We start from the raw sequence: 14,827 nt of genomic DNA on the forward strand, positions 1-14,827 counted from the left end.
TGCTTCACCGACCCCAGACCCCCTCCGTTTCTTCTCGGTACCTACACGCCTGTCAGACAAGCACTTGCTGCTTCCCCCAAATTATCCTGTTTTCCACTTACATTGTGGGTTTCTCATTATTTCAGGGGTGGCCTCAGGCGAGATTCTGAGTCATTGCTGAATTTTGGTCTCTGAAGGAGCTAAACTCACATGAATTTTCAGGCGCTGTGTGAGCTCCCAGAGTCCCCCAGCTGTGCCCACCAGTCCCGTCCTAAGTGTCGCCGACTCGCGGGACCGCCCGCGGAGACGGAGTTCGCCCCCTAGTGGTCATAAAGCGCATCGGGAAAGAGAAATTGCTCTCAAATGAAAAAAAGACTTGTTACACATCCTTCTCTTCTTTCCTTACAGTTATTGAAATTCCTTAAACTCTGTGCTTCTCTACGGCTGATAAGATCTTAACATTGCTCCTTCCTTTTTCACAAATCTTAGGGGTTTTGCCTTGCATCTTGCCAGGGTGTCTTGTTTCTTAATCATATGAATGTTTTTGCCGCTGATTCTAAAAAAGTTCTTATAGCAAGTGGGCGGGGGGTATGAGTGTCATTTATTTTTTAATGGAAAAGGAACTTCTTACTTCTGTAGATGACATGGAGCTTTCCCCCTCAGGGCACCGGGGGCAGAGGTGGAGGGTGCGAGGGCCCCCTTGTCTTGTCAAGGGCAGCTGGGCAGAGGTGTGGAACAGCGGGACCGTGGGAGGGGTCTTTCGGAGTCAGGTTTCTCACCCAGGAGGAGTAGCAGGACGGGGGCTGGAGAAGGGTGGGGAGAGACAGGGGCGCACCCTCCTGAAGGGGCTGACATCTCAGCAGTTTCTTCTAGTCCCTGGTCCAGAGGAAGTGGGGGAGGTCATTTCCCAGAAAGGATAACAGGAACCAGCTCCCACTGGGAGAGGCTCTGATTCCATCAGAGACAGGAGGTGCAGTGCTTGGCAGAGGACAGCCACAGGGTTGCCGGCAGGGTTTCAGGGAGACATCTCTGGGAACTTGACATTCACTGTGTCAGACTTAGTTTCATCGCAGAGCAAACGGTGCTTCACTGACCCCAGACCCCCTCCGTTTCTTCTCGGTACCTACACGCCTGTCAGACAAGCACTTGCTGCTTCCCCCAAATTATCCTGTTTTCCACTTACATTGTGGGTTTCTCATTATTTCAGGGGTAGCCTCAGGCGAGATTCTGGGTCTTCGTTTCTGTGCGAGGGCTTTCTCTAGTTGTGGCGAGCGGGGACCACTCTTCATCGCGGTGCGCGAGCCTCTCACTGTCGCGGCCTCTCTTATTGCGGAGCACAGGCTCCAGACGCGCAGGCTCAGTAGTTGTGGCTCACGGGCATAGTTGCTCCGCGGCACGTGGGATCTTCCCAGACCAGGGCCCGAACCGGTGTCCGTGCATTGGCAGGCATATTCTCAACCACTGCGCCACCAGGGAAGCCCCCTAATTTTTGACATTCACTAGGCCTCCCCAGGGCCTTCTTTAAGCTTCTTGCAATGACATGTGATCTAGACACCTGCAGGGAGGGGACCGGGGAGGGGCGCCAGGCTTTCCAGGCAGCCTGGGTAGAGGAGGGAGAAAGAGCCCGAGCCTGCCCTCCAGGAGATTAGGGTCCAACTGGGGAACACAGGCCAGGCCTCAGTTCAAAGCAACCGGGAAAGGGCTGGAAGGCCAGCACCTGAGCCATCGCCAGAGGAGGGCATGGGGGACCATCACATGTGACTGACTGGAATGGGAAAGATTTGGATTTAAATTTCAGCATGAAACACACTGTGTTGCCCTGAAGCCTCCTTACCATACCAGAAAAGCCTTCATTTGTGTGTGGGGGACTTGGTTTTAAAACTTACTTCAAAAGTATTGCTCCGGGCTTCCCTGGTGGCGCAGTGATTAAGAGTCCGCCTGCCGATGCAGGGGACATGGGTTCGTGCCCCGGTCCGGGAAGATCCCACATGCCGTGGAGCAGCTGGGCCCGTGAGCCATGGCCGCTTAGCCTGCGTGTCCAGAGCCTGTGCTCCACAACGGGAGAGGCCACAACAGTGAGAGGCCCGCATACCGCAAAAAAAAAAAAAAAAAAGTATTGCTCCTGTATCAGGAGACATGGGTTTTAGTAGATTCGGGGACTTTCTCTGGACCTTTATGTACCTTCTAATTCAGTTAATCTACTTTGAATTCATATTTTTTCCTGGTTGAGTTTTAGTTTATATTTAAGAGATTAAAAAAAATTAAGGGGCTTCCCTGGTGGCACAGTGGTTGAGAATCTGCCTGCCAGTGCAGGGACACGGGTTCGGGCCCTGGTCTGGGAAGATCCCACATGCCGCGGAGCAACTAGGCCCGTGAGCCACAGCTACAGAGCCTGAGCGTCTGGAGTCTGTGCTCCACAACGAGAGAAGCCACGACAGTGAGAGGCCCACGCACCGCGATGAAGAGTGGCCCCTGCTCGCCGCAACTAGAGAAAGTCCTCGCACAGAAACGAAGACCCAGCACAGCCAAAAATAAAATAAATAAATAAATAAAAATTTAAAAGCTTAAAAAAAAATTAGGGACCGTACTCCTTTTCAAAATACACGTTTGAAAGCTGTGAATTAAGAATTTATCACCCTTTGTAGTAACAAACAAAATGACAAAAATTACTTTTTTATTTTAACATATAAGGAAATTGTGTTGGTGACGCATCAAAGGTTAGTATAAGTATACTATAAGTAAAATATGGGCATGTTTCCTCCCTGCCTAAAACATACATAACATTTCAGAGAGGTTGAAAATTAGGGAAGTTTTATTTTTCTCCAAAGAAGAGTAGCTAATTTTTGTATCGACACCTTGCAGGGCGCGCCGAGGCTTTGAACGCGGGAGACTGGCTTTGCTGTCTGCAGAGACCTTTCACATACGTAGCTCCATCTAATCCCTTGAACAGCCTTAGCAGGTGGACACAGTAGGATTATAATCACCATTTTGCAGATGAGGAAGCTGAGACCCGCGATGAAGTGACTTGCCTTAGGGACAGATGAGTAGGACCGGAAACCGGGGTGGTTTCCTGGGTCCCATTCTGCTCATTTCAATGACGTCTAAAAACTGACACAGACAGTATGCTTGATGTATTTAAAAATGGCTTACTCAAGTACACAATTCCATAATACTCAGATTTTTTTTCTAAAAGATCCTCATAAAAACGTGTTCAGCTGAATGTGGATGAAATTTCATGAAAATCCAGTACAGGTGATGAGAGGTGCCGTTGATGGGAAAGGAAATCACTTCTATGTCTTTTTCTTGCTTAAACAGTTAAGCCCAAATTAGCTCACACCGGCAATATGGACTAATTTGTTTCTTAATTGCCAAAATTCTCATCAAAATAAGATTGGAATTTTTATCACTAGCTATGATTTTGCAACAGCCCTTACCAAATTCAGTACTCAGATGATCTTTTCTAATTCCCTGTTATTGCAGTCAAATGTTTTAGTAACGGAAGCTGAAGTCACAAGCCTGCAGAAGGATCTTTAATCTTTGTTCGGCTTTTTTGTTGTTCTTTTCCTCCCCACTGTCTTTCCCTAACTTGTAAGAGCGTGAGGTTTTCTTACCCATTTAAGAAAATTGTAGAATACCAAAATTTTACAGGTTCTCAGTAGCGCTGGCCATTTGGTACAGCTCTCCCCGTTCGCTCGGTGGCCGTGGACAGCTCTGCCCACTTTCCTTCTGGCAGGTGGCTCTGTTTTCTCTGTGTCGAGTTCATTTGGATCTCACAAGGGGAAAATAATAAGGATCTTTCTTTTCTTTCAGAATCTTTCTTTTCCTGCTTGATCATAGTTATGTGAAAATAAATTCATTTCTTTTTCTTGTCTAGATTGAAATTGGAAGAGCGAAGGAAAGAGCTGCTACAGAAACTTGAAGAAACTACTAAATTAACTACATATCTGCATTCACAACTTAAAAAGTAAGCCTGTTTGGTTCTTGAGGGGAAAATTTTTCTTGACTGCATTCAGGCATGTTGTAGTTCATCTTTGATTACTTTTCTCTTTATTTCCAATGACTTAAAAGTAGGAAAATTGGGGCTTCCCTGGTGGCGCAGTGGTTGGGGGTCCGCCTGCCGATACAGGGGGCGCGGGTTCGTGCCCCGGTCTGGGAGGATCCCACGTGCCGCGGAGTGGCTGGGCCCATGAGCCATGGCCGTTGGGCCTGCGCGTCCGGAGCCTGTGCTCCCCAGCGGGAGAGGCCACGACAGTGAGAGGCCCACATACCGCAAAAAAAAAAAAAAAAAAAAAGTAGAAAAATTGTTATACTAATACAATTAAAACTCGGATGACCAAATTTAAAGTTGCAGGGATTTGGGTTTGGGTTTTTTTTGTTTCATGAATCCCAAGGTCCTTTTTGGAATATGTTTGAAATGTGTTGGGAAGAAGATATATTTCAACTATCAGGACAATACTTAGGAAAATGACATTTCTCCACGTCATCCCTTCTTTTAAAAAGGGAAGGTGGGACCCAGACCAGCCTAAATAAATAAATAAATAAATAAATAAATAAATCAGTGAATGGAAGGTGGGGGAGATTTGCCCTAAAACAGCCACAGATTCATTCCTGAAATATACATAGAGGAGGAAGGCGAGTGAGCCCAGGGGCCTTTGTCTTTAGAAGCTGGCCTCTTCTTTTCTCAAAATAAAAAGTTTGATTCTTTAAAAGTAAAGTCACTGGGCCTCCCTGGTGGCGCAGTGGTTGAGAGTCCGCCTGCCGACGCAGGGGATACGGGTTCGTGCCCCGGTCTGGGAGGATCCCATATGCCGCGGAGCGGCTGGGCCCGTGAGCCATGGCCGCTGAGCCTGCGCATCCGGAGCCTGTGCTCCGCAACGGGAGAGGCCACAACAGTGAGAGGCCCGCGTACGGCAAAAAAAAAAAAAAAAAAGTAAAGTCACTGCATTAACACTTCATGCTGTTTATACCTCCCTCCCACTTCTGTATTTTTAAATTGCATAATTGCTTCTGGATATTTATGCAGATAGATTTATCAATAGGTATTTGATCCCTTTTTAGATTTTTTGTAACTTTTGCACAAGGGGGATGATTTTTAATGAGTAGGATTGCTGCTTAAAGAGTCTTTTAGAGAGTCAGGTTGGAAACATTCACGAATAAGCATGGAAACGTGTGGGGTGACAGCACGTTCTCTCTCTGCTCTTTGGTGTCACTGGGTTTCTTCCCTCTCGGCCCGAGGAGCCGGCAGGGGTTCCCACGTCGTCCCGGTTTTCACAGGTGTGCTTTCCCCTCCCAGCCTCTCCGCCAGCACCCTGTCCATGTCGTCCGGGAGCAGCCTGGGCTCCCTGGCCTCCAGCCGGGGGTCTCTGAACACGTCCAGCAGAGGGTCCCTCAACTCCCTCAGTTCCAGCGAGCTCTACTACACCAGTCAGGGCGACCAGCTGGACCCGGATTATCAGTATAAACTGGACTTCCTCCTGCAGGAGAAAGGTGGTTACATTCCTTCCGGACCTATCACCACCATCCACGAACATGAAGTGGCCAAGTCCCCCAGCCAGCCTGGCCAGAGCGGTCCCTGCGGGGCAGCGGCCGCGGCCCCGGGCCACGCTCCCGCCCTGACCGAGGCCCCCAAGTCCGTGACGTCCCTGTCCTCCCGGTCCTCCCTCTCCTCCCTGTCCCCGCCTGGCTCTCCCTTGGTCTTAGAAGGCACGTTCCCCCTGTCTCCCCACGATGGCCCTCTCCATCAGTTCTCTGCTGACTTTGAGGACTGTGAATTGAGCAGCCACTTTGCAGACATCGGCCTCGGAGAAGATCAGCTGTTGCTGGACTCTGACCCGGGAGGAGTGCCCCCATCTCTCTCAGAGGATAAGGACCTCGCCGAATGTGCCAGGGAGCTGCCACATGAAGGGCCTGCAGGTAAACGGAGACCCTTGCTCTCACGTACCCCTCTTGACCGTTTCAAGGAGAGTGATTGGAGATTACTTTTTCCCTGGAAACAAAGGGTATATGTCCCTCTTCTCTTTCTGCTGCTCTTTTTTCATTTTGGCTTCATTTGGGAAAGAATTTTTATTAATAAACCTACACATTGTTTCTTTATCAAATGCAAATCCCCTTCCATATTTGATAGATTTAATCACTGAGCATCCATTCCGTTTTGTAGAACCCCACTGTGTACGGCATCTGCCCGGGAACACATTGTGTGAACCTACTTCATGCTTCCAAATAGGTTCTGGTTCTGAAATAGCGAGAAAGGGAAGAGGACCTTCTTTTCAAATTTGGCCTAAAACAGATGAAAACCAAGGCAATTAGCATACCAGCTAATTAGTACCAAGGTTCAATGTTTAGGTGGCTGTGGGAATTCTATATGAATACGATGAGTTTTGTTTCATGCCGGACTCTCCCTCTCTGCGGAAAGTTAATGGGGAGAAAGCCGGTTCCCATGCGTGGTGTCACCCTGCCCTCTTCTGGCCACGGGACTAGTTGCAGCCCAAGAAAGCGCAGTGGCCTGAGTTCTTACTGCTGTATCTGTGCTCACAGAGACCCAAACAGAGGGAGAATTTAATATTTTTAATTGTTTACCTTTGCAAGGCAGAAGGTTTTACTATACTAGATGTGGTTGTAAAGAGAACGGGTTGTACCTTGTTTGGCACATGATCGCAGTTGGGCTCCGAGGAGCCAGCCCCAAACCAAATGAGAAACAAAGTCCAGCGCCGGTCCCAGGAGGCCTGCTCAGAGCCACACAGGCCCCTGCGCATCCACAGCGCAGGAGAAGACAGGCTCTTTAGAAGTATTTTCCTGCTGTTTCCGTAAGCATACTTATTTGTACTCTTGGTCCTAGGAATTCTAAGTATCAATTGATTGGCCGTTTCAAATGTTTAAAGAGGTAAAGGGATCCATCTCGTTTGTGTGGTTTCCAATACTGCAGACTGAACCACCGCCTGCCAGGGGCCTGGGGCAGAGACAGAATGCAGGAGATGCTGTGTGGTTTGTGTGCTGCCTGCCTGGCAGGTGCCAAAGAAAATGGCACAGGAGCGCTGCTTACCTAATGGCTCCAGCAAAGCAGAAACCTGCCTTGGGGCCTCGCGTGTGGCCCGGTACGTGGTGCCCCTGAAGCCAGCCCGGACCGCCCTTGCGTCGCAGTGGCCCCGCAGGCCGGCCGTGTTCCGGCGAGCACGTTACCCGGTCTCTCAGGCTTGTTGTTCCTCATCTGCAAAGCGGGCACGAGGTAGGATCTACCTTGTGGGGCGCTGGCAGGATTAGTGCTCTCATAACGCATCGGAAGCACCCAGCCGTGCCTGGTTCTCGGCTCTCAGGTCACAGTCATTAATATTAACTGTATGACACTGAGGAATACAAAAACTCTGCTAAACCCGGCTCCTGTCACAAACCAGCGACATTCAGGAAAGGAGGACAGAGCAAGGGAGAGAGAAGGAAGAAGGCGAGGTGGCTTTCACGCCACCCTTCTGTGCTTCGGACTGGAAGGACCTGACGGCTCTTGAGCATTTCAAAGCTGGTTTTGCTCTTCATGTACTTGGACTGTTCTCTAGTGACCACTTGTCCACGTTCAGTCCGTTTGGAGGGGCCAGTGAATGAGGCTGCATGCTGGCAAGGCAGGAGACGAGGGAGAGAACCTCCCGGGGTCTGCCCCGCCCGGCCGTCCTGAGGCACCGACATCCCTGCGCTTCCCGCAGCGTCCGATGCCTCGCTCCCTACCCTTGACCTGCTCCCGTGTCTGTCCGAGGGGTCTGTGCCTGCAGAACGGTATCTCCAGAGTGTCCATGAAACAACTTTTAACTTTTTAAATGCACATTCGTTAGAAAACCACTGTTAAAAAGTCACACTAGGGGAAAATAGATCCAAGAGCTTTGTCTGCAAGTAATATTCAGTTTCACATGTGAAAGCAACCGGAAGCATATATTTAACCCTAGAGACTAATTCTCTCCAGGCCAGGTCAGTGACACTCAGTCTGTGGGGGGGATGTCTGACCTTGGCATGGGAGCAGGTGGCTTATGATAGTGACACTGGTCACCTCGTCAGTGCCTTAGACTCTTGTTCAGCTAAAGTTGAGTTCCTTTTATATACATTGGACTGTCCAGCACCAGTCCCTGCTGGATGGCAGAAATCAAGTTGGAATAACTCCGAAGTTCTTCCGCAGTCAGTCTCTGTCATTACCAAAGTCAATTTCAGGCTGCTGTGGTTATTCCTGGGGGAAATCAATAAATCATGTCATCACCTTCACCCCTCACAAAGGGGGGTGGGCTGAGAGAAAGCACTTCATCATCCGGGGAAAAAGCATTCCCACTGCCAGAAATAAAAGGGAAAATGCAGCAATCAATCCTGTAATCTGAAGCCTTAAAATGTGAACATCGTAACAAGATGTAAAGTCATGACTCAGAAAGGGGACGAAATGCGTACCAATATGGATCCCGCTAGCCTGTCTAAGGATGAAAGAACGCCATGGGCTTGCAACCTATTACACAGGAACAGAGCTTGAAATGAGGCTCCCTGCTCTCTGCAGGTTTGCCGGAGTATGAATATGAGTCAGAGATAAAAGTTTAGTGGTCGTTGGTGAAGATTCAGTAGCACAAAGTTTTTAATGGTATTAGCCAGTGAGGAATTCTGTAAGTCAAAGACTCTCTCTTTAATTTCTATTAGAGCAGCAGCTCAGGAGGAGGCTGGAGAGAAGGGGCGAGCGAAAGAGGCAGAAACCTTTCTCTCCATTGAGCGCTAGAAGCTCTCTTACAGAAACGTTTCCAGTACTTGAGGGAGGCAGACAGCTTCTCACCCCCGACTGTGTTCTCTGCAGCGAGTACTGAGAAGGGGGAGGCAAGGGGTCCGGGAGAAAGTGTGCAATTGATCCCTTCCCTTAAAATATCCAGGACAGAGGAATAGCCGATTCTTTCTCAAATAACTGGCATCCCAGGAATCTTATAAGTCGAAGTGCCTGGAATCCTTCACTTCTGTCGATTTGAATAGTAGCATCCTTGATTCTCAGGTCGAAAGTTTATTTTGGATTTCTCAGAACCAAACCATGTGTGCATTTTGTACTTAACTTTTTCTAATTAGCGCTGTCTCCCCTCCCTAGATGTGGAAAAATCATTACCAAAAAGGAGAGGAATCCACTTGCTTGGGGAGAAAACCACTTGCGTGTCGGCTGCGGTCTCGGATGAGTCCGTGGCTGGGGACAGCGGTGTCTACGAAGCTTTCGTGAAACAGTAAGGACCCAGCCGGGTGCCCCCTCCGTGCAGCCGGGCGTCGGGTGACAGACTGGGAGCGCACTGCCCTTAGTCCACTCTCTGCAGGGGGAAGGGCTTTAGGCATTAAAGAAGTGGCAGGCTGAAAATTGCAGGGATACCAGAACATCCCATCAGCAGGGAAGTAAGGAACAGGCCGATGTGCTCAGACAGCCGAGCCTCTTAGAGACGTAAACTCGTTTTTAATGAGAGCGTTGCAGGGCTTGCCCAGTGCCTGTTGGGCGCGTCATGAAGCGTTTTGTGTATGCAGGTTTTGGAAAGCCTTGTGTATCTGGGGTGCCGTACACCCCGGGGAGGCTCTGGAAGCCCAGGCACCAGAAAGTCATTCCCCTCAAGGCCCAGGCGCAGACTCCTCTTGACAAGCTGAAGCAAGACTTTTAAAAGTGAGCTTGCTCTGGGGTCAGGTCCACTGGCTAGTAGAGGAGTGCTGTTTTTTGTTTTGTTTTTAGCTATGCCATGTGGCTTGTGCGGTCTTAGTCCCCTGCCCAGGAATGGAACCCGTGCCCCCTGCTTTGGGAGTGCAGAGTCTTAACCACTGGACCACTAGTGAAGTCCTGAGGAATTCTGTTAGTTCAGGTTTCCATTCAGAATCAGTAAGTGGCAGACAGTAGCCGTAGCTCTGCATGTTTCCGTTCACAAACGTTCAGCTGCACCTGCTATTTCCCTGCCCCCAGGCCCAGTGAAGTCGAAGATATTCCATACAGTGAGGAGGATGTCGCCGTCACGGAGACAGCCCAGGTGCAGATCGGACTCAGGTGCGGACGTGCGTAGGAAGGGGCGCGTCTCGACTCCGCGCGGTGACAAGTGGCCCGTACCCTTCCTTATCTCATCAGCTTTTCTTTTGACAGATATGATGCAAAAAGGTCAAGTTTCATGGTGATTGTAGCACAACTCCGAAATCTTCATGCCTTCCTGATACCTCACACTTCAAAAGTGTAAGTAAAATCAGTGGAGGACAAATCAAAGAACTTAAAATTTTCCGTATGAGAATTTTGCATCATAAGGTAGCAATTCATCCAAATGAAGATGTGAGAAAGACATAGCAGGACTGATTGTGTCTTTTTTTTTTTTTTTTATTGCGGTACCTGGGCCTCTCACTGTCGTGGCCTCTCCCGTTGCGGAGCACAGGCTCCGGACGCGCAGGCTCTGTGGCCATGGCTCACGGGCCCAGCCGCTCCGCGGCATGTGGGATCTTCCCAGACCGGGACACGAACCCGTGTCCCCCGCATCGGCAGGCGGACTCCCAACCACTGCGCCACCAGGGAAGCCCCCTGATTGTGTCTTAATCAGCACTAGATAAAGGCGAAGAGGGGGTGATATGGGCCGATCCCCTCCTTTGGTTTTATGAACCGTGCAGGGAGGATGGAGGGCATATGGGCCAGTGGCTTGATCACCCCAGAGAGCCCGCTTCCCAGTGCTGAGGTTAGGGATACCTGTCGGTAGTATTCAGGGGGGACCGGCTGGCGATACTATCCGTGACTTCTCCCTCCTGATAAGTACGCTGAGATCTCGGAGCACACTGTGGACAGCCTTTTAATCTTCCAGTGGCCTGTCAGGGAAAAGACAGATCCGCCAGGGATCGAATGTGTGAACAGGGAGAGCCAACCTTCAAGTCCAGGCAAAACTACAGAATCCCCCAAGAACATGAACTTGCATGAAGCCCCTGATGTCGGACGGGGCCACCGGCAAACGTCCCGCCTCAGCCAGAGCGGGGCACACACAGGAAGTCACAGGTGCCCTCCAGAGTGCGAGGACAGGCCTCTGCTCCCGGCTGCCCTGCGGTCGCTTGTCTGCCTGGCCTGGCCCTCCCTGAGTGCACGGCAACGTGTTCTTAAACCCGTAACGAAAGCCTTGGCCTAAATATTGGCACTGCTCAAGACGACAACTAGCATGAAACATCCTCAGAATCATTGTTTCTTTCTCCTAACGTCAAACCTTTTTTTTTTTATTATTAATGACGACAAGCAGAGTTGATTCGTCAGCGGGTTGGCAGCGGCCACAGGGTCTCTGTGAGTGACCCCCAACCCCTCCCCAGCAGCAGAACGAGAGGAAAAGCACCCCAACGCCTTTGGTTCCTAACCCTGTAAAACCTCACTTTCTTTACTCGGAACCATTTGAGGATGGTGTGAGTGGTTAGGCCACTGGGACAAGGTGAACTGAGTCTGGAGAAACAGAACATCCTGTCCCTCCCGCACGCCTCTCTAAAATACCTCCCTTTGTTGCTTTTCCATGAAGGCAGGGAAAGAAGATTTCTTCTGCTGCATCTCCAGCCTTAACGACCGTGGCCCAAGGTCCACTAGGTTTTTAATGCTCAATCTCCATAATCGATGTTGATACAAAATAGAAATAATATGGCCTTCCTCAGTTCTTCATGTGAATTTACAGTTTTTATAATTGGAGAAAGATGCTCTTTAGAATATGAATTAGAAAGCCTGGAAATGGGGGAGTGGGGAGGGATTCAATGGGTGTTCTCTCTTTCTGGTATTTAAAAGAAGATACCTCATGCTGTTTCCAGGAATTGTCAATCCTCATGTAATGCGTTCTCAGAAAACTCACTTTTAAAGTAGTATTACTACCAAATGTAAAATAGATAGCTAGTGGGAAGCAGCCCCATGGTACAGGGAGATCAGCTCGGTGCTTTGTGACCACCTAGAAGGGTAGGATAGGGAAGGTGGGAGGGAGACACAAGAGAGGGGATATGGGGATATATGTATACGTATAACTGATGCACTTTGTTATAAAGCAGAAACTAACACACCATTGTAAAGCAACTATACTCCAATAAAGATGTTTAAAAAAAGAGTAAAAAAATAAATAAATAAAATAAAGTAGTATTAGAAGTTATTGTTTTTCTCTGACTCTTCCTCTAAATATGACAAAGCATAAAACAGTTTGTCATATCTGAGACTCCTGAGATGCTAGGCAGTGCTTTTTTTTTTTGCGGTATGCGGGCCTCTCACTGTTGTGGCCTCTCTCGTTGCTCACGGGCCCAGCCGCTCCGCGGCATGTAGGATCCTCCCGGACCGGGACACGAACCCACGTCCCCCACACCAGCAGGTGGACTCTCAACCACTGTACCACCAGGGAAGCCTGGCAGTGCTTTTTTTGAACTGTTAAAATTCATCTGTTTTAAATTTTCTTAACAACGTGCTACTAGCGTTTCTTTTCCTCTAGTAGGATAATGTATTCCATTCCTGGGGAATGACCATCAGCAGTTCTTGTTTAATATGCAGGATGAGTGTTCTTTGGGACAAAGTCACCCGTGTCTACTTGGTGTGTTCCTGCTTTCCCAGGTTCAGATGGCAGTCACTGTGGAATCGTCAGGACACGGGCACGTGGGACGTAAATCCGTCTGCCCCGTGGTCTTCGTTCCTCTCACTTCCCTACCACGTGCCTTTGCTGCAGCTCCGGGGCGGGCGGCAGGCTCAGCCTTGCATGATCCGGAGCACCGGCGGGTTAAGAACAGAGCCTCTGTGCCCCTGAGCATGACGACCGTGGTGGCAGCAGAGCTTTGGGTTGAGATGAAGTCCGTGTCCCTGTGCTTCTCTCCCAGGCAGATAATGTCAGACACCAGCTGTGTGAATCCAATGTAATTGACCCAGTGAAACCCAGTTCATCCTCGTTCTTTGCAGATACTTCAGAGTCGCTCTGCTTCCCTCCTCAACTGATGTCAGCTGCCTGTTTCGAACAAAAGTCCATCCAGCCGCGGAGTCCCTGTTATTCAGTGATGTGTTCAGAGTGGCCATCTCCCAGACAGCCCTGCAGCAGAAGACACTGAGGGTGGATCTGTGCTCTGTCAGTAGACACCAAAGGGAAGAGTGCCTGGTAGGACTTTTCATCGTCTCCATCATCAGATCACACTGTCGGATATTCTGAGAATGATTTTCTAGTTGTTGTTTTGCCAGCCTCGATACTTCTACCAATCTGCCCAATGCCTCAGACACACCCAACAGTGGCTTCATTTTTTATATGAAGTAGTGATTTCTGGTTTCCATTCTCTTATTCCAGACCTTTCAAATTTGGTTAGAAATTATGATTCCCTGTAAAATCTACTTTTTATTTCTAACCTTTAGATAAAGAAGAACGTTGGCCTCTGTTATGACCATCACTGTGGAGTATGCTTATTATTCCCAATACAAGTCTGGTGCTGGGTGTTTTGTATACATTATCTCATTTAATCCTCTTGACAATCTTATGAAAAGGGTATGATGACCCCTATTTTCAGATGCAGAACTGCTTAGAGAAGTAATGCATCCAAGGTCACACAGCTCATCAATGATGGATAGATATCAAAAGGACATCCCACACCTAATTGACTGCTACAGATTTAAGCAGGACACTGAGTATAGTTCCTTCATTCAGCTCGTTCTCCCAGCCATGGTGTTAGAGCTTCTAGGAAGTCTTAAGTGCTACTGTTTAGAGCAATAGGATATTTAAATACTAATGCAGAAGACTTCACACATAACTAATAGCAAGTTTAACACATCATTGTGCACAATGACCAGAGCAGCATTACATACCAGTAGAGTTTCATAAGGTGTTCAAACGCAGGTGTCTAGAGGTGTGCCCAGGTGTTCAAGAAACACTGCAGTCTCCAGTTGAAACCCGTGTAGTTCTAGGGTCAACCGTAATCCCAATCTAAAAACCAACCCTGGGATTCTTTTGTGGTCCACTTATACACAGATTTTTTTTTTTTCACTAAATTCACACTATGGTACTACATGATCCGTGGTTGGTTGAATCTGGGCATGTGGAACCTGACACGTGGAGGGCCAACTGTAAAGGGAGACATGGATTTTCGACTGCAGGATCAGGGGTGTTGTTGGCGTCCCTAACCCCACACCGTTCAAGGGTCGGCTATATTTCTTATTTAGTCACACCGGAAAATATAAGACATTGCCAGGTTTTAAAAAAAATCCACCAGTGCTATATATCATGAGTATTGCTTTTTTTTTTTTTAACCTTAAAACAAGCTTGTCCAGTAATCATAATTATATCAGAGGGAGCAAATATGAATTGAAACATTTTATTTTCTCTTGTTTTTTCTTTTTTTCCTTTCGTTTCACATAGGCGGGCACTCAGATCAGCCTGGCAGATTTACCCTTTTCCAATGAGATTTTCACTCTGTGGTATAACTTGCTTCCTTCAAAGCAAATGCCCTGCAAAAAGAACGAAGATGAAACTGAGGATTCAGTATTTCAACCAAGCCAGCCGCTAGTAGATTCTATAGACTTGGTGAGTCAGAGTTGGAGAAACACATCTAATTAAGACATTTAGATCTGCAGTCCATCTGAAATTAATCTTTGTGCAAGGTTTGAGGTAGGGGTCAAGATTGTCTTTTACCCATATGATAGCCAGTTGACCCAGGATTGTTTGTTGAAAATACTTCCTTTCCTAGCTGCACTGCACTATCACTTTTGTCATAAGTCAGATAGCCTCTACGTGTGTAGTCTGTTCCTGAACTTTCTATTCTGTTCCGTTGACTTAGTCATCTATCTCTGTAGACAGTACTGTGCTTTTTCAAAGTGAAGGCCTTCAATAATTCATCATTTAGAATGGTTTTTCTGAGGCTGTTTACAGATAATTGCTATCAGATT

The 14,827-nt window shown here is 48.3% G+C and overlaps 1 protein-coding gene across 1 annotated transcript in view; it reads left to right on the forward strand.

Moving 5' to 3' along the window:
* The window catches only part of WWC2 (WW and C2 domain containing 2), a 147,059-nt gene that overhangs the window by 109,111 nt on the left and 23,121 nt on the right, over positions 1–14,827 (forward strand). Inside the window, exons 10-16 of the mRNA XM_060086224.1 lie at positions 3,854–3,943; positions 5,273–5,892; positions 9,062–9,191; positions 9,905–9,985; positions 10,079–10,165; positions 12,863–13,055; positions 14,301–14,465. Of these exons, the coding sequence (XP_059942207.1) occupies positions 3,854–3,943; positions 5,273–5,892; positions 9,062–9,191; positions 9,905–9,985; positions 10,079–10,165; positions 12,863–13,055; positions 14,301–14,465 (1,366 nt within the window). The remainder of the gene's footprint in view (positions 1–3,853; positions 3,944–5,272; positions 5,893–9,061; positions 9,192–9,904; positions 9,986–10,078; positions 10,166–12,862; positions 13,056–14,300; positions 14,466–14,827) is intronic.

This window comes from Mesoplodon densirostris, chromosome 20 (assembly GCF_025265405.1).
Source record: "Mesoplodon densirostris isolate mMesDen1 chromosome 20, mMesDen1 primary haplotype, whole genome shotgun sequence".
Taxonomy (NCBI): Eukaryota; Metazoa; Chordata; class Mammalia; order Artiodactyla; family Ziphiidae; genus Mesoplodon; species Mesoplodon densirostris.